The sequence below is a fragment of the Amphiura filiformis genome, chromosome 1, assembly GCF_039555335.1.
Source record: "Amphiura filiformis chromosome 1, Afil_fr2py, whole genome shotgun sequence".
Lineage (NCBI taxonomy): Eukaryota > Metazoa > Echinodermata > Ophiuroidea > Amphilepidida > Amphiuridae > Amphiura > Amphiura filiformis.
The window spans coordinates 31129786-31151152 of NC_092628.1; the positions used below are offsets into that span (position 1 = coordinate 31129786).

At 35.0% G+C, this 21367-nt stretch overlaps 1 protein-coding gene across 3 annotated transcripts in view; it reads left to right on the forward strand.

Annotated features, from left to right (window-relative positions):
• Positions 1-1364: 1364 nt before the first annotated feature.
• The window catches only part of LOC140143424 (atrial natriuretic peptide receptor 2-like), a 494558-nt gene continuing 474555 nt past the window's right edge, over positions 1365-21367 (forward strand). For all 3 annotated transcript variants that reach the window (XM_072165300.1, XM_072165359.1, XM_072165403.1), the window contains exon 1: positions 1365-2412. In XM_072165300.1, the coding sequence (XP_072021401.1) occupies positions 2359-2412 (54 nt within the window). In that variant the 5' untranslated portion in view covers positions 1365-2358. The remainder of the gene's footprint in view (positions 2413-21367) is intronic.

The following is a 21367-nucleotide window of genomic DNA, read 5'->3' on the forward strand; positions in this document are numbered from 1 at the left end:
ATGCGAATGGGTGTCATGGAGGGATAAAGGGCGTCGGGGTAGGTCAAGGGGTGTAATCATTGTCATGGTGGGTCATGGGATGTGATGGTGACTCAATGGGTGTCATGACGGGTCAAGGGGTATCATCATGGATCATCAAGGAGCGTCATGGTGGGTCATGAGTTGTCATGGTGAAGCATATGTTAATATGGTTGGTCATGGGGTGTCATGGTGGTCAAAGTGATTTTATATGGTGCGTCAGTGGCGCACAGTGTCTTCGACCCTATATCTTCATGGCAGGAATCGCCATGGTAGGTTAAATCCACAGCCACGATTAGCCATTTGGTTCAAACCTTTAAAGCTCTTTTAAACTAATAATTAGTCGAGGGACATAACTAAGGCTACTCACAATAGCCGGGTAATCGATCTTGGTTGTGCGTGATTAAGCTTGTATACCCCATTGAGGTCAATGGTCATCGACTTTTATACTGCCTACAGTGAGTGCAGCTGTACTACACGCTGCACGCTGTAGTCCATAACAGGACCAACGCAATATAAAATGGTCAAATTTTGAGTTCAAAGCGCACGGCCAATTTTCAAAGCGCATTCTAGCGACTATCATATCTGTTCAACACGTATTTCCAAGTTTATGAGACCAAATCTGGTTTCTTGAGAAAAAATCATGACGGGAGATATTCATCATTTTCTAACCCGGTATCAGAAGATTTTCGTCTGATATCAAAATCGTGCATAGCAATTCACGTGTATCGATCCCGTGTATTCATTTTAGTGTCCCTTCTGCACCAAATAATTATTAGCCAGGCGGTGTCGGTGTGTGGCGTCTAGTATTACCCCGGGGTGGTGTCAAATGAATGAGAAAAAAAAAAGAATACAATAATACAAACCTTGAACACGGATCAATTGGCGAGAGGTACATATTGGTGCGTATAGTGCAGCAAATTGTATCTTGTATAATAATAGTAAGGTAATTGTACTGTTGCAACTGTTCGCACAATGAGCCACCGTATTGGAAGTGCTTAAAACGCCCCCTAGTGTCTCACTGCCATTTTTAAACGTTAGTCAAGTCGGGAACCGTGTGGCTAAATTGATCAGATCTGAGAAAGTAGCAGCTTTAATTGGTATAGCATCTTCCTGATTCACAAGCGAGACACCAGCGACTTGCTTCCTTGCTCATAGGCAGTCGCAAGGCGGTGAAATGTCGTGTTCACAGGCCATACCGTGATACTCATAATTAATCGGGGGCTACTTACTACACAACTGCGCGCTGATACACCGGTGAGTGCGTCATCATTATCATCGTTCGAATGAACGAACTTGAACTAGCGGGAGCATCATCGTCTCATTTGTCTTCTGCTGCATGTAGCGCGAACACGGATATCGGAATTTTTTGGAGTACGATTTTTTGTCGTCTGCTCAAAAAGCTAACAGTATATGTTCCCGTGTATGTTGCGGTGGTATAATACTACGAAAAAAACGCGCGACAGTTTTGACAAGAGTATCTCAATGACAGTTACAAGTCGCCTTTGTGTATACGGTATATGGTAATAGAATACAACACAATAGCCACGGGGAGTTTATGTCACTTTTAACTTAAACACACAGCTCAGATGAACCTGATCATATAGCCAATCTATGGCATTGTTTTACACCTATACTACACATGGTACCAGAATTTGTACTGCGATCTGTGATTATAATGTTAAGTGCTTTACTTGAATAAGAGAATAATATTACTGGCTACAAGCTAACAAAACTTTTCTAGCATACCAACTTGGTTCTTTGTTGGAGTTTGGCAAATTTGGAGTTTTTAAGAATGTGTTGACAAACTTTTAATGGAATATTACAGTTATATATAACATACCACACTTATGACACACAATCTTTGTTACTTATTGTTTGGATCGGATATGGTCAAACAAGACAATTACGTGAAATAGGTTTTATTTCAACTGTGATAATAAGATCATAAAACCAGATTGTAAAAGTGCCAAGCAACTCCATTTACGATAGTTACTACGTAAATACATCAATGCTCTTTAAAAGTGCGCTGCTTTTATGTCATACCTGATTTCCTCTGACATGCTTTTGTGAATACAGTGTGAATCTACAGCAATTAAAATATTTAGTATTCTAGTGAGAAGTTGTGAAGAATTCTTCATCTCTCTTGGCAGCTTATTTGCATTTTGACAGAGGCACGCTATGTATACCAATGTATTGCTGTAATTAAACTGTACAATGTACCAGTCCACATTCATTCATTTTATCTGTTGAGCACTATACTATACACACTGGAATTTTAAATAACCGGAATTATCATTTTTTTCCATCAACAAGGACAAGTCTAAAAGGATAAAAATAATGGAATCTATCACCTGTCTACTTAGGCTACTTAGAAGTCCATTTATGCTATTGGTAAGTAACTTAGTAAAATGTACGCATTAATAGATTATGCGCGCGCTATATATATTGCAACTATAGATTCATACAGTAAAACAAGATGGGCAAAACAGTAAACTAATACATCAAATGGTAATTGAAAAGCTTGGTTTTGTAAATTGATGTTGACTCGCCAATTGCAGTAGCGCTGGAGTGAGTTGATTAATATAAAAAGGAACAGTAATCTGAACAGTGACTGACCGCCGGACGGTCGTACAGATAATTAACTGCGAATTTTAGACGCTATGTTGACACGACCCACATGATATATTGAGTAAGGTACAGTGATTCAAACCCGGGCTTCAAAAGAAAATATCCTTGTTACACGAGCAGTTATAATATGGTCCGTAATAGGAATTCCCGTAAGACATAAAGAAATTGCGAGTGTTCTTTTGAATCTCTACAAAAGCGTTTCCGGGGACTGGAAGATGCAGTATCGTGTTATTTAGAAGACAGAGAAAAAAAGTAATAGCTATCTTTGAGGGCTAAAGGGAATGTTTATGACAAATTCAAAACATGACATTTTCATATCGTATGATGAAATAAGCGGTATAATCTTTGACATCAGTATTAATACAGCGGTTCTTAAAATGAACTTTGGCATTTAAGATTATTTATTAGTTACCATGAAGGACTTCTACAATTTCAATATACATGTATAACAGATAATAGCATACACATGGAAATAAATAATACAGCACGTGTGTAGGCCTATATTGTCATCGATTCGATGAATAAAAGCCAATAGACATACAATACAATTTAACCTTGGCATCTAGAAAGGGAACTACAGATGAAAAATTATTGGACACGTATTTAATGGCAGAGTTTTCAATTAAGGTTTTTTTTGTCAGAGTTAATTTTTTCACCTGTCTCCTAAATGCTCATACATTGTAATTATGATCCAGCGATGATAAATGGGACGGTATATGGCCTGAACATATACAAATATCATGCAATATACATGCAAGATTCATCTGCAAAATAGTACGAGAATCACGGTTCCAATGCTACGTTGGTTAGTATGTATTTTTATTATTAGGTAATTTTAAACACATGAGTTAAATATTAATATGGCATCATTAGTCCAGGACAATGAAAATGCACTTTTACACGGGTCGCCAAATCGAATGTGTAAATTGTTTTAATGTTGAGCGAAGGTTTTTTTTTTATTTTGCGCAAATGTTTCCCATACATCACATTTCTAACATAATGTATTTTATTCGACCTGGAATGACTACCGACCTTGGTTTTGATATTGTTCTTGGGCAATTATGGTAATAAACTTGCAGCTATTATTGTAGATGCCTAATTTTTGCCACAAAATCTAATCAAACCAAACCATAGATGCAGGCAAATAAGTGATCCTTTCTTTATGTCACGAAATCCAGGAAAATATCGGTATTATGTATGCATAAAGCATATAGTATGGAGACAACTCTCGGAATGAAATTTTAAACATGGCGAAGAGTTTTACAAAATAGGATTAACATCCGTGTTAAATAGACAGTAGGGAATTAATGCATTTTATAATCAACAAACTTAATGACTGACTCGTATAAGACCAAATAAAAAAATAAACATGTTTCACGTCCCCTCCCGCTTCCTTTTTTGAGGTTTCTTCAATTATATTTTTATTTTTTGAAATTCAGTCATAACTTTTCTAAAAATATGTCTAGGAAGTAGAGATGCTTTCTATAGCTTTGCTGATAATCAAGAAACACTTTTGGAAGGTTTTGTGATCATTAGAGGGGCCTATCTCTCAGAACAACAAATAAAAAGAGGCCTCCTCCTTTTTAAAGGCATTATTGTTTGTGCTAAAACAGCTCTAACTATGGGTATTTACACCGATTTTGGAATAAAAATAAAAGCCCCTCTTCCTCCTTTTTTAAAAACCCGGACGTGAAACATGTTTTTTATTTTACTTGGCCTAATATAATATTTTAATTTTTCTTGTTTTGAATTAACTGACAATAACGGTCCGGGCGTACAGGTATTAAGCAAAGAAATAACAAATATAAAAAAAAAATATATATATAATAAACAAATACTAACATTACGCTAGCTAAATTTGAAATTGGATGGAATGATATGCAGGATATTAAATGTTGAAGATTCCATCCTGGCGCATGCATTACACGCTGTAATTAAGAGCACGTGACCTTCTTAATGGTCCTAATCTTGTTTTGTCTGACAATAAAGTCGCGTTAAGTAATTGTTTATAGTGGTGTTAATCAACCAGACAGAAATGCACATTCCTGTACGACCCATCTCATCGCATTTGAAGATTTATGGACATGAACCATCTTGGAAAGGATATGACGTATTGCAAGCCAAAACATTGTGACATCATGCTGTAAATATTGTCTGTATATTTATTATGACATTATCATATGAGCACAAACATGCCTATAAGTGATGCAATGGCTACTGAGATAGATATTATCAATAAAATCTTGAAAGCTTAATTCATGTAGCGAAAGAAAGGAAAGAGAGTGTGTTTTTATTAGCCGCAAAACATATATTCAATACATAAGGAAAATAAGAAAATGTCATTCGTTTATATACATATGTAGGCAACTAATTCGTTTCATATTAATTTCATGCTTGCATGGTTATTTGGGTAACAATTTCGAAAATGGCTTATAGACAAAAACCTCAATAATATTAACAAATATTAATTTCTGGAGGTATTTATCTCTTTACATTCGCAAAATATTTGACTATTGTTCAGTGAAATATAATATTTCAAATATTGGTGTATAATGGCATTTTATTTTAAGATTTGAAGGCAAATACGTCTTTATGCATCATTTTTTATTAGACATACACATCTCGTTCAATGTACCGTATGCGCTATAATCGTAAACTGGAGCGCAAAGGTTTAATAAACCACCGGCAAAATTATTAATATGGTTGATATTTGGGGAAAAATCTGGCTTTCTATGTAACTATTTTTGGTGCAAATTTCTCGAAGTTGGTCACAATTCCATAATCAATAAAGAACACATTTTTATATATTGTTTTTTTTTACAAAACTGACTGTTCGTCGAGTGTTTGCCATTCTAAATATGTACATACTTTTAGACCAGCAATTTAGCCGTTATGAGGCCCGAAAGTGTCTATAATCCCACGGTTAAGACCAACGTTTTTGGTTAAGATTAACGTTATGTAATTTTTTGGTTAGGTTTATATCGTTGATAATTGAGATATGATTAGTACTTGTTCAGAAGGTATAATACAATTATTCTGTATTTCATATACGCCTATACAAGTATTAAGGTGGTACTACACACCTTGATAAATTTGTGACTATTTTTGCATTTTTCTCAAAAAATAATAACACACTGGTAACAAAAGTTATGTATATTATAGGGACAAGGAATCCAGTTACTATACACTGTATAAGCGGTACATTATTTATGATAAGAAAAGAGGTACCGCTAGAATGTCCCCCATTTCTTAACATATATAATGCACCATTTGTCTTGAATCACTGGAATTCCAGTGAAGTAATTGGATTCCTTACACCTATAATATACATAACTTATGCTACCAGTGTGTAGTTATTTTTTGACAAAAATGCAAAATTAGTCACAAAATTTATCAAGAGGTGTAGTACTACCTTAAGTGCATGAAATATGTCTGCCATAGACTGACAATATTGATGAATTAAAATGTCATCACTATAAAACAGAAAGTCTTCTGACCTCGACATAGTGATATAGGAAAGGCTAATTTCGACATTACCATTGCAAGCAATCATGGTTTATTCATTCGGTCGTGGGGTACCCACTTAAATAGCTATACATTATTTTTGTTAATGAATCAATGGTAATGAGTGTACATGTCGATAGGGTGGGTGTACAGGCATATTAATCATGCATATTTTAAGCCAGAAATACCTTCTACCGAATGCATATTAGGCCATTAAAGATTGGTTTGCACATTATAGACTAGGGTTTCAGTGCTTAAAATTTCTAAGATGTTTTTAATTAAACTGAAAACCAGGCCATTTGTTGTGTATTTATACCTCGGCCCACTGCACCACAAATGGACTGGAAAGGCGCCATTTTGACTTTCTCAAATATTGGATAGGTAAATTCTACCAAAATTAACTTTGTTGTCATCAGCAAAGACAGTAAAAAAGTAAAAATAGGTATAAAATAATTTAGTTTTATATTATTTTGCAATATATGTTCAATAGACAATGATTCTCAAAACGGTATAGCTGTTGCCGAATTTCCAACCCATTGGTATGATTAGATAACATATTATAAAATTATCAAAATAATGTACATCGCGTCAACGTCAATATGATATTTTTTAACATGCAAGAGATGTTATACTCTTTCGAGGTCCTTTGATTTGCATTTATATAGCGAGCAATCATTCCCCATTGTGTTTATTTGTTCTTGTGCAGGATGCATATCCCCATTACCTACTTTACTTATATTATACCGGGGAAACAATTAAGCATCAGTAATGATCTCCTTCACATGTGTACTTGCGTAACATTTGTTTGTGCGTATTGTATACCTGGACTGCTTACATTAGACCCAGATTTAACCACCGTTTATCAGTGGGAGCTGGTAGCCTAATTGATAAGGCGTCTGTCTAGAGACCAGGAGGTCATGGGTTCGATTCCCATACCGGCACATTCCCTTGCTTTTTTTTTCAAGTTGGGTTGTGTGCTGGCCCGGGGGGGGATTTATATTTATTTGTTGTCATGTTTAATTGTAACACTTTGAGTTGGTAAACTGTTCATTCTTTGTTATTTAATATATTCAGTTTCCTCTCGTAGCGAGCAATCGTTCCCCATTGTGTTTATTTGTTCTTGTGCAGGATGTGCATCCCCATAACCTACTTTACTAAGCTTTTATAATAAACCCGGTATCCCCGTGTTCACCGATCGAGTGTTGGCTGACACGTCTCATGCATGTGTATCATTGAATCAGTGACGGAAATTTGTGTGCATATAGCTATTCGTCTTTAGTTATAAGTCTTATTTATACGTCCCATCTGCGTGAAACTCTGTTCAATAACGATTGGCGAGCTACACGCATTGACCATAGGCGCTGGAATGAAATAGCAATTTTCTTTGTTTCTATGTTGGCTCGAAATTAAAATCGGATATAGTGTGATCAGTGAAAATTGACTTTTGTGAAAAACAAATAAGAATCTTTTCTTTCTGGAAATCGCACATTATTGCTTTAATTCTGCCCAACATCACATGTATCAGTCAGTCATGCAATCAGATATCGGAAGTAATCAACTTTAACAATGGACCATGAAGTGTATTATTGAAAAATAAAATGTACTGAAACAAAAACCGGGAACAAAATGCGCAGAGTTCCGTAGGCCTACGATATCATGTACAAAATGGCTAAAAAAGGACAATTTTGAAACTCAATGCACGAGTGACGTAAGTTGTGATTTGTTTTCCTACCATATGGGAATTTTAGTAGGCTGACCTTTTTCTAAAATACTCGAAAATTCATGAAATAATTTATTAGCAGTGAGTAGACGTTCAACAACCTTAAGGAACAAATAGAAATATATCTGCACTTACACCGTGATTGAATCGGGGCATGAAAGTTGAAGTGGAGAATTGGCTTTCTTTCTAAAATACACTACAATAGCGGTAAAATGTGAAATACTCAAATTTGCAGATCAGGCGAGGACTTGCAGCTATTCGTGGAACAAGAGAAAATACGAAGCCCTACTTTCCATACATAACGCACTTTGTATACTTTCAAGGATATGACAAAAATAAATGCGCGCCTTTTTTACGAGGTCACCTAGTTCATCATTCTCGGCGAACTTTCCTTTTTCTTGCAAAATCACAATTAAGCGTCGTAATGGGTTTTAAAAATAATGTGCATTTTATATTGGAAGCATTAGTTATTTTAGTGCAAAATTAGCATTTAATGATTTTAATTGTAAATTTTCGACCGTAGTGAAGAAATTAAACTAGCAAATTACTAGTTTAATTTCTTCACTACGGTCGAAAACTTACAATTAAAATATAAACGCAGTGAAATTTAAAAGAGTAAACAACAATGGAAGTACTGAGCTATAACAATAAAATAATAACAATAGCAAATATAATATTGAAAATAACAACATAACAAAAGCAGCGGCAACAACAACATGAGAGGCATCGACGGATGTAGCCGTGGTAACAATAACACTCATTGCATTAATGGCATTGAAGTAGCATATTAATACTCCCGATTTTGTCAAAGTAAATTAAGAAACTAATATTTCAAATTCTTAAACACTTGGGAACGTTCCTGCAATCTCATTGGTTCTTGCCCGTGTGATATGACACGATATCACACGGGTCCGCGCGTGTGCATCAACGCGATACGCGTGCTCGCGTTTTGAACCAATCGGAGCCGCATAGCAACAACAAGACTGATCGATTTTTAGCCCGAGGTAGTTCTTTGTAAAATGTAGGAGTTTTAATTAAAATTTGATTAAAATTTGTAATACTTATGATATTTCTATTTGAATTGAAGTGTTTTAAAAGAATGAAAATAAAGGTATTATTTTTAGCCGCTGTCGTGCATCTATCGTCTCATATAACACGGGCGACATCATTATTTTGGCGTAAAATTCCCCTCGTTGTTTTACTTAAAATAATGATGTCACCCGTGTTATATAAGACGATAGATGCACTCGTGTGGCTAAAACCAATACCTTTATTGTCTAAATAAAACGTAACAGTATTTCAACGACTTATAGATCCTTAGTGAGCTTTAATTGAGAGTGAATGTGCATTAAATTGTAATAAGGCAACTGAAACCTTTCCGGAACTTAGCTCAGAAAAAGTGACTCGTACCCGGGACCTCTTGCACCTGAGTCAAACCTTAAATATCACTGTGCCAAACGTGACCCTGCTAACCAAGATTGTCTTTATTTTTTATTCGCCGCAGAAGTAGTTATGTAACACAGGATTAATTACCATGACGAGAGGGAAAGGAAGGCGAGGGGAAGGCAACTTTCAAGGGGGGAAATTTGACGAAATCAAAAATAGGCAACAATAAAAAATAAAAACAGCAACTATAATATTGAAAATAGCAACATAACAAGAGCAGCGGCAACAACAACAAGAGAGGCATCGACGGAAGTAGCCGTGGTAACAATAACACTCATTGCCTTAATGGCATTGAAGTAGCGTATTTCAATACTCCCGATTTTGTCAAAGTAGACTAAGAAACTAATTATTCAAAATAAAACGTAAATTTATGCGCCGCAGAAGTAGTTATGTAACAGGATTAATTACCATAACGAGGAGGAAAGGAAGGCGAGGGGAAGGCAACTTTCAAAGGGGAAAATTTGACGAAATTTATCAAAAATAGGCAACAAAAGGTACCAAAAAAGCATAAAACTATTTACATTTCTATCAGTCCTGTAACGCGTGCATTTATACTCAGACTCATGTCATCATAAAAAGTATAATATGGATAACTTACACGATTTAAGTTTTCTTCTGTCAACATAGGTGATAATAATATCACTTACTTTCAATTCTCAAAAGCCTTGCTACGATGTTGTACCCCAACCTATAATGCAAAAATATGAACATAACAAGACACCATATTTCTATCAAGATAAGTCCAATTTATTAATATCATTAGCATCATTTTAGCTCATTTTCCACATACATGTCATCTATGTGATCACTCGTGCATATCGAATCTCATCATAATATTGATGAATCTGCATCGCATTAGTATAACCCAAATAAGGTTCAGTTGTAAAAGCCTATTTTCATCATGTCAGGTCAATATTAAATGTAAATTACATGCTATAGTCTTTCTCGCCTCAAGTTCAGAGTAACGCCATGTTGGATGTCGCAGAGGCAAGATTCGAATCAGTGCGTCGTTTACTCGGTTGCTTCATCAGCTTACAGCAAAATGGCATGTGTATGTGCCCCGCGGGATTAGCGCGCGCGGTTCGAATCTGCCACTGCGAAATCCAACACGACGTTACTCTCAACTTGAGACGAGACAGACTGTACTGTATATGGGCAATTCCAAGCAAAAGTGGACATGGCCCAAAAAAAAAAAAATACTCAGAACTTCAAAAATACAAGTGCTACGTACAATGGCAAATTTGGTATCAAATAAAAGAGAATAGCATGCTCTTTAAATTAAGTTGTCTTGCACTTAAATGGGTGCATGTTTACCATGAATTTTATATCAAAAAACGTGTTTTTGGTCAAATTTGTTACTTTTTTGAGTGAAAAAAGACCTACATTTTGGACCTCCTTTGCACATCTTCATTAAGGTTTTATTTCATGTTTTTTTTATCTTGTTAATTTATCTATTACGCAATTCTATTACCTTAACCATGTTAACATAATAGTTACTTAAGTAAGTAAGTAAGTAAGTAAGTAAGTAAGTAAGTAAGTAAGTAAGTAAGTAAGTAAATGAAAGCAGATTATACTTGGCAGGATTTTAAACCATATTTGACCATATTGATTCCATTATTTGAAACATTAAACACAAATTACTAAAAGCAACACCTGTAAATGTATGGCGACAGTAAAATCTGGCGACACGTTTCTAAACCAACTTACAGTCCCAGATGTCATTAATGCTGCTTTTTTATTGTGATATAATTTGTTAATGCATGATAAATTACACGAGTATAGTATATATCTGTTAACATTTTATTTCGTAATAATACTAAATGCACAACATGACAACTTTTATTACAAGCGTAATGACTCACATCGCTTGAAAAACCTGCAACCTGCTGTATGCATGTTTAATAATCAAGTAGAAATTTACATTTTATTTCCAGGACTTGTATTAACACTCGTCTCAATTTTCAAATGGTTGGTTCAAACTGACCTATGATAAAAGTATCGGGGTTTATATTAATTAAGATTATAATGTCATAGTGACGTAAAATGTAAAATGTTGGTACTTTAATTGGTATCACTGGTAATGTGGATAGAGTCTCTCAACATAAGTATAGCATTCACAGGGAACACCCAAAAGGGAATACATTGGTACCCAAACCACTTCCAAGTAGCGTGCATAGTAGACCAAAAAAATACTAAGTGAGGTTACCCCTAGAACTACTGAGCCATATGTTTTTTAACATGGACTACGAAGGGGGTGTTGCAGCCCCCCTAATTTTCAATTATAGACGTCATATGCCGTTGTGTATAGCTATGTGTCTCCTCTATTCAGTGATGCCAAAATAAGTACAAACATTCCCCACATCATGTCGCTATGACGTCATAATGTGAGCGCGCCCATGCAAATTCTGGCTGTGTACAAAAGTATAGCAAAATTGATTTTCGGCTAAAAAATCCACGAACATGGGATTTTCTCTGAAATTTCTCCCAAATATAGAAGGAAATGACTATTTCAACCAACTAACACGTAAAAAGTCAGTAGCTCTTGGAATAATTTGACAAGAGCGAAATGAACATCATGCATTTGACTGTAGAAACCAATGGTGGGCCTCACGAACCCCCTATCTATGGTCATTTATGATGGCCGGTCCTACCCCGCGTAAAGTGCTGGGGTCCAAATTTTATTATTTAAATGAGCGCAAAGTATGGATCTACGATTAGCTTTGGTCGTTTGGGCGTAAAGATGCACGTTTTCAATGACGGATAAAAAGTCTGGGGTGGTAGTTCTAGGGTTAAAGGTTGACAACGTATTTATTTTTCAATAAAAATTCTTGAAATCATGGAAACAAGTAACAATGCATTTCACTCATAAATAAGTATGACTCCAAACGGGCGTTCGTTTGCTATTATATATTCAGTAAAAGCATTCCAATGAAAAAAATTGTTTTAAGAAGATTCAATATAAACGATACAGTTGATACTGTATTTTTGATGTAATATACAACAAAAATATTTTTGGTCACTGAGTCATATAGGTTAATGGATCAACCTAATAATATACTCTAAAAGAGGCATGTGAAGAAAACACAGAGTATATTTTCATACCAAATAAATCCACTAGCTCCTCGTTCCGGTAAATATTCATGTACAATTTGAAAGCCTCATAAGAAAATTAAACCTCGCACATGTCCTTCAAATGAATCCAATTCAGAATAGGAGACAGGAAAATTAAAGGAGCACTTGTTTGAATTCGAAATTTTGTTATGGTCAAGAATAACAAGAAAGCGCAATATTTGTAAAAAAAATCTGCCTATTTTGCGCAGCATTACTTAACCGTTAATCATCTACTCTGTTTTATCGTCTTAGGGAAGTTGAAGTTGAAATATCGGTCCTAAATTGATCTTTCAAATGACTATTTGTGTTGAAATGCGCACGAAGCGCGCGAAAATTTTGACTTGAATCGAAATTGAATTGGTCAATTCAGCACCGCTAAGGTGGCGCCCAGGGCATGTGCCCCTCTTGCCCTCCCGTCGCTACGCCACTGAGTATGAAGTCCTTTTCAAGGGGCTTCCATTTATTGTCTATCTACTCTTGTCCATATCGCCACTTGTATAAAGATGTACCTAAATGTTATCTAATTTCTATCTTCCACTATTTCTTGTTATTTGATTTAATTTATTATTTCACTGCTTACGCAGAAGTAACCCCAAATAGCAATGCTAATGTTAAGTGGCTCCTACGTATATGGCATGCAGTGATTCTCTTTGTCCATCAATTATTATCTCTTATTCTAACAAGAGTTTCCTGCTTTTCCAGGATGTCTTGGATTTTTGTTTTTAGTTGTTGTTACCTAAGTTTTGACACTATAGGTCATGCATGGTAGGCAGCACATATTGATTTAAATTCCCCCATCTATATTATTCCCCTTTTTTGTCTGATGTTGTTGTCTCTGGCAAGTCGAAACGTCGTTTTCGCATATCATACTCTTGTGCACCTCTTCTAATGCAATTGTAAATATAGATGGAGAAACTGAGTCCCCTTGTCGAGTTTCTTTGTTTATCCAGATAGGTGCGGTATGGCACCGAACCACTTGTGGAACATGTAAGAAGTCGACTTTGTAAGTTTCTTGGGCACATGGTCCGCATGCCGGATGACGAGCCTGTTAAATTGTATGCTCTTTATACACCACAATATGGGGAAACGAGACCAGGTCCGCAGAGTACACCATTCCTTATATATACACACTTAAAAATACGGGGTCAAATATGCACCGACTAAAAATAAATTGACACCGTTTAATTGCAAACAACCACTTTTAGGGTTCTTTTTGGCCCCATGCGGGTCAAATTTGACTACAAAAGTGGTTGTTTGCAACGAAACTGGGTCATGTATTTTAGTTGGTGCATATTTGACCCCGTATTTTTAAGAATTTCTAAAGAGTGTACAGCGCCTGGTTGGGGGTAGTGAATGTATGTTCCAACCAGACCAAATAATATCTCTGGCCCACGGTCGCAAAAATTTGAAGAAAATTGCCTGCTCCGCAGCCGACTGATTATATATCAATCAATCTTTATTTGTTTAAAGAAGGAACATATAAACCCAGGTCACGAGCTGGAATACCCAACTCAGGCAGGGTTTGACGAGAAAACATTAAAAAGACATGCATAAATTCACAATAAACAATGTAATATTATGATGATGCAATAAACAATATAATGATGATCATGTGATATTGACTATCATAACCTATCAGTGTTAAATTTGTGTAAATGTCTTTTGTGGTATTGCTACGCCAGTCTGGTTCCTTATGGGTTTTTTATCTTCAGGTTGCACATTAAGGTGAACATATATATTTTTTAAAAGTCGCTTTGTTCTACAAAGTCAAAATTTGCGTCATATAGTTAATGTGTCAAGCTCGTCGTGAGTTCTCTCCACGGCCCTAAGCACCACTTTTGTATTTGATCCTCTTATATTGTATTATTCCTTTTGCTGAAATAAATCGTATAACTCGTATCAAATTTAAAGCTTCTGGTTTCTCAATTAAGTGGTCCAAACCTGCATACATGTTATCGAATAGCCCTTTATGGAGCACACCTGCTCTCTGAGTTGGTTTTCATCTACGATTTCCTTGATTATATTTAGAATGGTCCGTGTGAATTTTTTCTCTTTATTAGGAAACAAGAATATTGTGGGGTTGTGTTTTTTTTTTGGGGGGTATGTATAATGTATAATTGCATGTATTTTATGTATTTTTTCTTTTTATGTATACACTTACTTGTGTAAAAGGATAAAAAAATGTAATCTTTGGCTGTCCGTCTAAAATTCCTGTATCATTGGGCAAGTTATTAATGTTCGCTGTTTTTGTTGACCTTCACGTTTTTCTAGTTATTTATTAAAGTTGTTTCGAGACAACATATCAAAACTTAATGCTCTGCATGCTAGCCATGCCCTTCAACGGAAAAAGTTCCAAGTTTTGAAATATTTTCTCAAAATATCAAGAGCTATCTTAAGAACTACTTAATCAATACTAGGCTTGTTTGTACTCATTTTAATGCATTTTTCAAGCTGATTCCAAATATGGTCATTAAAATTTACATTTCTGACATTTTTGAATTTTGAATTATTTTTTGAAACATGTCGTCTGCAGTCGACACCCGCGTGAAGAGAGTTAAGCTCAAATTGTATTCCCTTTTCATTAAGTATTTCTAATAAGATAATACTTTCAGATTGGCATGTGACACAGTCGCAGCAAACACAAAAACGTTTTTAAAACGTTTTAAATAAGTTCTATTTTGGGTTTTGGTTTAGGTAAAAACGTTTTAATAACATTAAAATGTCGGGTTATATAAAGGTCGTGAAATCGTTTTAAAACGTTTTGTATGAAAACACAGTACAACAATATTTTTAAAATGTTTTCGAAATGTCATTGTAAACTATTTTTGCAAACATTTTTGGCCAAATATTTTGTCAACACTTAAATAACATTATGTTAAAATATTTGCACCCAGCAAACACATAAATGTTCTTAAAATGTTTTTTACAAAACGTTTTAATAACATTTAAATGTCGGGTTATATAAATGTCGTGAAAACATTTTAAAAACGTTATTGTAAATATTTTGGGCAAACATGTTTTGCAAAATATTTTTTCAACCCAAAAATAACATTCTGTTTAGAATGATTTGTGCCAAGTTTTCGAAAATGTTATTGGAATGATATTAAAACGTTTTTATACCCTTTATATAACCCGACATTTAAATGTTTTCTGTAAAACATTTGTGTTTGCTGTGCAGTAAATTACCAACAAATGTTATTTAATGTTATGAAAACGTTTTATACCATTAATGTACCCTTTACATAACCCGACATTTAAACGTTTTCTGACAACCTTTTATAACCTTTTGCGAATGATGGCGAAAACGTTTCGTGTTTGCTGGGGTAGCACATTTTTCGTCTTAGTTAATATATGTTTGTTCTTCATTACTCGCATAAAAATACAATCAATGTTTAAAACAAAATAGAGTGCAATGTGCACAAGAAAATGATATAAACATATAAATAGCTGCCATAAACACAACTATCAAAATCCCCTATAAGTATTTATGACAATTGAAAATAGCTCTCCAGAATCAATCAAAGTATATATAACAAATTGCATAGTGTCTCTTTGATTTTAAATTGAAATCAGTTGCAAAGACCGTTGCAAAATTGCTTCATGAATGCGACGTTGAATACATGATACCTGGGGACTTTGACAGACAATGGCCTCGTATGACGCCCGGTTAAACACAATTTTTTTTTATCTTCGATAAACTTGATCAAACATGGATGTGGGTTTAAAAAATGACATTAAACTTTCAAAACAAATCTTTTTAGGTTGGACAAAGTCTGAATACGGAGGCTGAGAAATGAAACAGGCATACTCACGCGCTTACAATAATACCATACATTGTGAATGTAATGAATACAAGCAATTGCCTTAAGGGTAGACGAGGTATTGTTGGTCGAAGCAACCTAAAAATCGATTTTCATTACCTAGGTCAATATATTATTGAAAATTAACACATTGATGTTTTGCAAAAGTTCATTCTACAAATCGCATACTCTGCAAACTTGCTTAATTTATTGTTGTTAATTAGTTATGTACGTTTTACAAAAGTGTTGTTGTTTCAGCCCTCTTCACAACGTAACTCAAGAACCGCAGCACCTATAAAAGTATATCTGTGATATTTTAATTCTTCTACACGCTCGCTATGAATTGAGCAATGCAATTTTTGCCAAAGCTCACTACCATTCGTAAGATGCTGTGAACTACCAAATCACAACAGTTTAAAATAATCAATAACCTTAATGGCACAACTCCATCAGGTTCTTCATGTGGTGTTTAAAATGGCACTACAAAGTAACAAACGCCTCAGCGTAATCGTGGGGCCATCCGATTTGCTCGTTTTTGCGACAAAAACTTACCAGATTCCCAAATTAACAGATTACTTTGCGGTGACGGGTGTAACCACGAGGAGAGGGGAGGGGGTTGGTTAGCTTATACTAAATTTTAATACTTTTTAATATACTCTGTAATACCGGTCAAATTGATCAAATAAAGCTTGGAACAGCATGATGAGATAACAGCGCATTAAGACATGGTTTTCATACGTTTTAGAAAAACGTTGTTATTTATGATTCCAGATTTCTGAAAATCAGTAGGTGAATTACTATTAACATTATTGTGAGACTTGTTTGGGGATACCTCCCGGGATACCTTTGGTATAATGTTGTCGTTTTCAGAGTCGTCTTTAATACCGTATGTTGTATATCCTAATGCTTGAAATGGCACAGTTATGATTATAAAATGTTAAACGAGCATGACAACAGTGTAAAGAAAGGAATGTATTTATCAATATATTGCCCCACATAAATCGGATCTGCGACGCAAAGACGGACTTAATATTATAACACGTTCTAAATAGGAAGCTATACCTTTATGGAGCATTAGTCTCGGCTAATGTTGTTAAAACATCCTCTGGCTCATTTCAACAACAAAATACCATCATAGCCACTGCATATGGTATAGCAAGGCTGGTAAGAGCTCATTAGATTATTTTTGCAGTCATTCGGTAAAATGGGCTTGAAACTATTTCAGAATAGTAATATTAATGCAGTTTAATTTTAAATTATAGCAACTGTTTATTGTGTACAACAACATCCAGAATGTGGGTTTAAAAAGACAAAACAAACCCGTGGTACTCATGGTAGTGTACATTTTTTGAAACTTGTTTAATCCATCCAAAGTACCTACTGGTCAGTTGGTACTGTTTTCGTTTTTAGTTTAATCGAACAAGGTGAAGCTTGAACATGCATACTGTACTCACATTCGCACTTGTACATGTACAATGTACATCGAGGTTTTGGTTGTTAATTAATTTTTGTTTCCTTGAATAATTTGGATATCTTACGTGTGGTGAATTTGTAAGCAGTTGCTGGTTTGGTGTCAATAACAAAGTATTATTTGAATCGAAGTAATAAGCATTTGACTATAAAACCCAAAAATTGCAATTGGAATCTCGGTCAAAATATGCTTTTATAAGATGCTTTGAGTTAGCACTATAATAATTCCTCCTCTCCTAGTGATCAATTTTGAATTATTTTGGCATTCCTCTCATAGATTGAAATCCAAGGGTAAAAGATTAAAAGAGTAGGGAAATATACCAAGCTTCTCACATCAAATCAATATGTGTTGATATGACGCTTCCTAAGCCAGATTGCGAAAATGATGGAACACAAATAACATAGGTGTTATAAAGTACTCTTACCGAGAACGTAGGGTTGACAACCGTTCTTACTTTTGTGTTGCCAAAATACTTTGATAAGGCATTTGTTAAAATATAACAGAGGATTTGAACTTCGTCGTTTGTCATCTTCTATGTAAAATGCATACTAATTACAATTCGCACCAATTCTTAAATACTTTCACGCGATTTTTTTATATTTAAGTAGATGCATTACCTTACCATGCTTAAAGGCTACATGATTCGGCTGCATCCGTTAAATGCACTTTTATGTATTATGTCATGTATGTAGTCGTGTTCATTTATTAAATCAAAAGGTCCTATGGGATAGAATGTCAATTTGTTATGGTAATTAATCACACGAGGTTTACTCAGCTACAGATCATCGCAACATGCATTATAGGCTATATTGATGATAATATGCCAAAGCCTCTTCAAGCTTCTAGGGGCTATATGATGCATCAATTCATGTGAATACGTAAAGGAACAAATAATTAGGATTCCTCCGCCACAAATCAGAATTTAAGGCAATTATGCTGTGCCATATTTATATCCTAAGAAACTGCATCTATATGAATATAATAACTTACGTTATATTGGTCCAATAGCATAATTTCCTGACCCAGTTGGATCAATCGATAGACTGTCCTACTGAGATATTTTTTGACACGTGGGTGCGTTGCAGCCATCCCTCTTATTATGTGCTACTGAGATGAGTCTGGTATGTCAATAATTGAAAATTAATTATTATAGTTTGGCCTTTATCGACCGTGAGAGCTTGCGAGGGATTCACATATCCCCGTGGTTTGTAATGTTGTGTTTAAGTATGGACATGTATCTTTTCGTATTATGATTTATGGTGGGTTTAGGAATGCTAAGCGATGAAATCGTCGTGATAGGTTTCAATTGCATATATTAAAATTATGTAACCCTATTGACAGCCTCGAACGAGTGAGTACCATATCACATACAAGGGTGAACGGTACAACGTTGATAACAATGTACGTTTACCAAACACAGGGTGTCTTTCGAATACGTACACTTTACAATAATGTTTTTTAAAACACGCATCAATATTGCAATCTAAAGAAAGCTCATAATTTGATAACATCTTAAGCCAATTTTCTTTAGATGGTATAAAACGGTAACAGTAGTGGCCTCAATAGTAGCACAATTTTGCGGCGTTTCACCATAATACTTATGGTGTAACGCAGCAAAATTGTATACCGCTCAATAGGCTATTATGATACACGTTTACTCAAACACATACATGTATTCACTTTTTGCTTCGAGTGATGAAATAAATGTAACTAAAATACATATAACCGGACCATTCCGCATTTAGAATAAATAAGGAGCAACAATCAGTAGAGCTTGTCTCATTCAAAAAATTAACCCTCCGCTTCAAAACTCAAGGGCTTTGATTTTGTTGATCAATCCAACTTGAACCTAATAGAGTTTTATGTTTTATTTGTTGTTGAGTACACCTTTTCCGCATCTTCCCTCTCCCTAAGTCCTCGTAGCGGTTTCCAAAATGGGGGTTTCTAGGATATTTAGTCAATTGACTTTGGTAACGATTACATGAGTTAGCGTGTGTTTATTGTCTCGGAGCGTGAGGATCCATACAAGTTGTGAATATTTGGGAGACTACGTTACGCGGGAAGACACATTAGTTCTATAAATAGACATGATCACCTTGGTATGCATTACTCCACACCTGGCTGTGTTGATGCCAAGTGACGAAAGAGGCCATTTTTTTGGTCAAAAAATGTCTTTGCAATTCTTTCTCAATGTCAATGACCACAACATTCTTTGGTGACTAAGATATACATTACAAAAAGGAATATTATTACATTTCTATTTATCATAACATATCAGTTATGTCACCTTTTACGTGATTACAATAAAAATCTCAGATTTTGTCACAAATAGAGCATCAGTTCAGGGTAGGTTAATTCGTTTTAAAGCCATATTATAACATTTGCTGAGGAGAACGCCCTCAATTTTTTTTAATCTGGTATTTACACGATTGTAATGTACTTTAGTCAATAAAGATACTCTGCAAAAATCAAGTCTTTAGGTGCTGTAGTTTTGTCAAAATCCGAGATTTTGAATAAAACGATGGAACCGGCGTTTTATTATTACGATGGAAATATTAGTCGAACACGTATGATACGTACACGGCGTGCGGGATACCCCCGAGGATCGTACGGTATTCGCACCGTATTACAACCGCGGGAGTAACATGCATGGGCGCTAGTGGTAAATTCCAATTTTCTATGATTTACCTCACTTGTTCGGCTCAAAATTAAAAGGGGACATATCTGACAGTAAAAGCTAACATTTTATGGGAAATATATACTAATCTATTTTTACAGAAATGTTATAATATGGCTTAAGTACATTACAATCGAGTAAAAATCAGAATTGTGAAAAAAAAAGAATTTTGAAAAATAAACGTTATGTTTTAAAACCGCCACACAGACCAGTTCCCGTAACAAATTATTTATTATATTTACACCGGTAAATAAATTTATATCCAGATGCTGTGAATTTTATAATTTTTTACCATTTCATTTTATGTATAAAAATTAGGATATTGAGGAAGCAAAACAGGAGGGGTTGTTCGCATGGTCAAGGTCACCAAGTCTTTCTTTATACACAGGGCAGGACGCCTTATAACTTTCTTTCTCATACAAACACACCCCGGCACACCCCGCACATAAACATTCCATCTCAAACGAAAGAGTACCATATCACATATACGACGTAATACAAGAGTGAACGGAACACAGGGTAAAATATGCACCGACTAAAAATAAATTGACCCCGTTTCATTGCAAACAACTACTTTTTTTCAAATTTGACCCCGTACGGGCCCCAAAAAGAACCCCGAAAGTGGTTGTTTTAATGAAACGGGGCCAATTTATTTTTAGTCGGTGCATATTAATTTGACCCCGTATTTTTAAGTATGTACAATGTTGATAACAATGTACGTTTACCAAACACAGGGTGTCTTTTGAATACGTACACATTACAATGTTTTTTCAAATATACATCAATAATACATGTACCTGCATCTCATCAAGAACCTCGTTAATCTCGGCAATAAGCCAAAATTAGTCGGATGGAATAATCAAATATTCATGTTGTTAAGTCTATACATTAATTAAGAGGTTAAATACAATATACAACATTGGAAGCCGTATCTGCTCAATAGATGCAGAGTGTAGTTTTTATTCATAATGCACAATTGTTTCTATGTT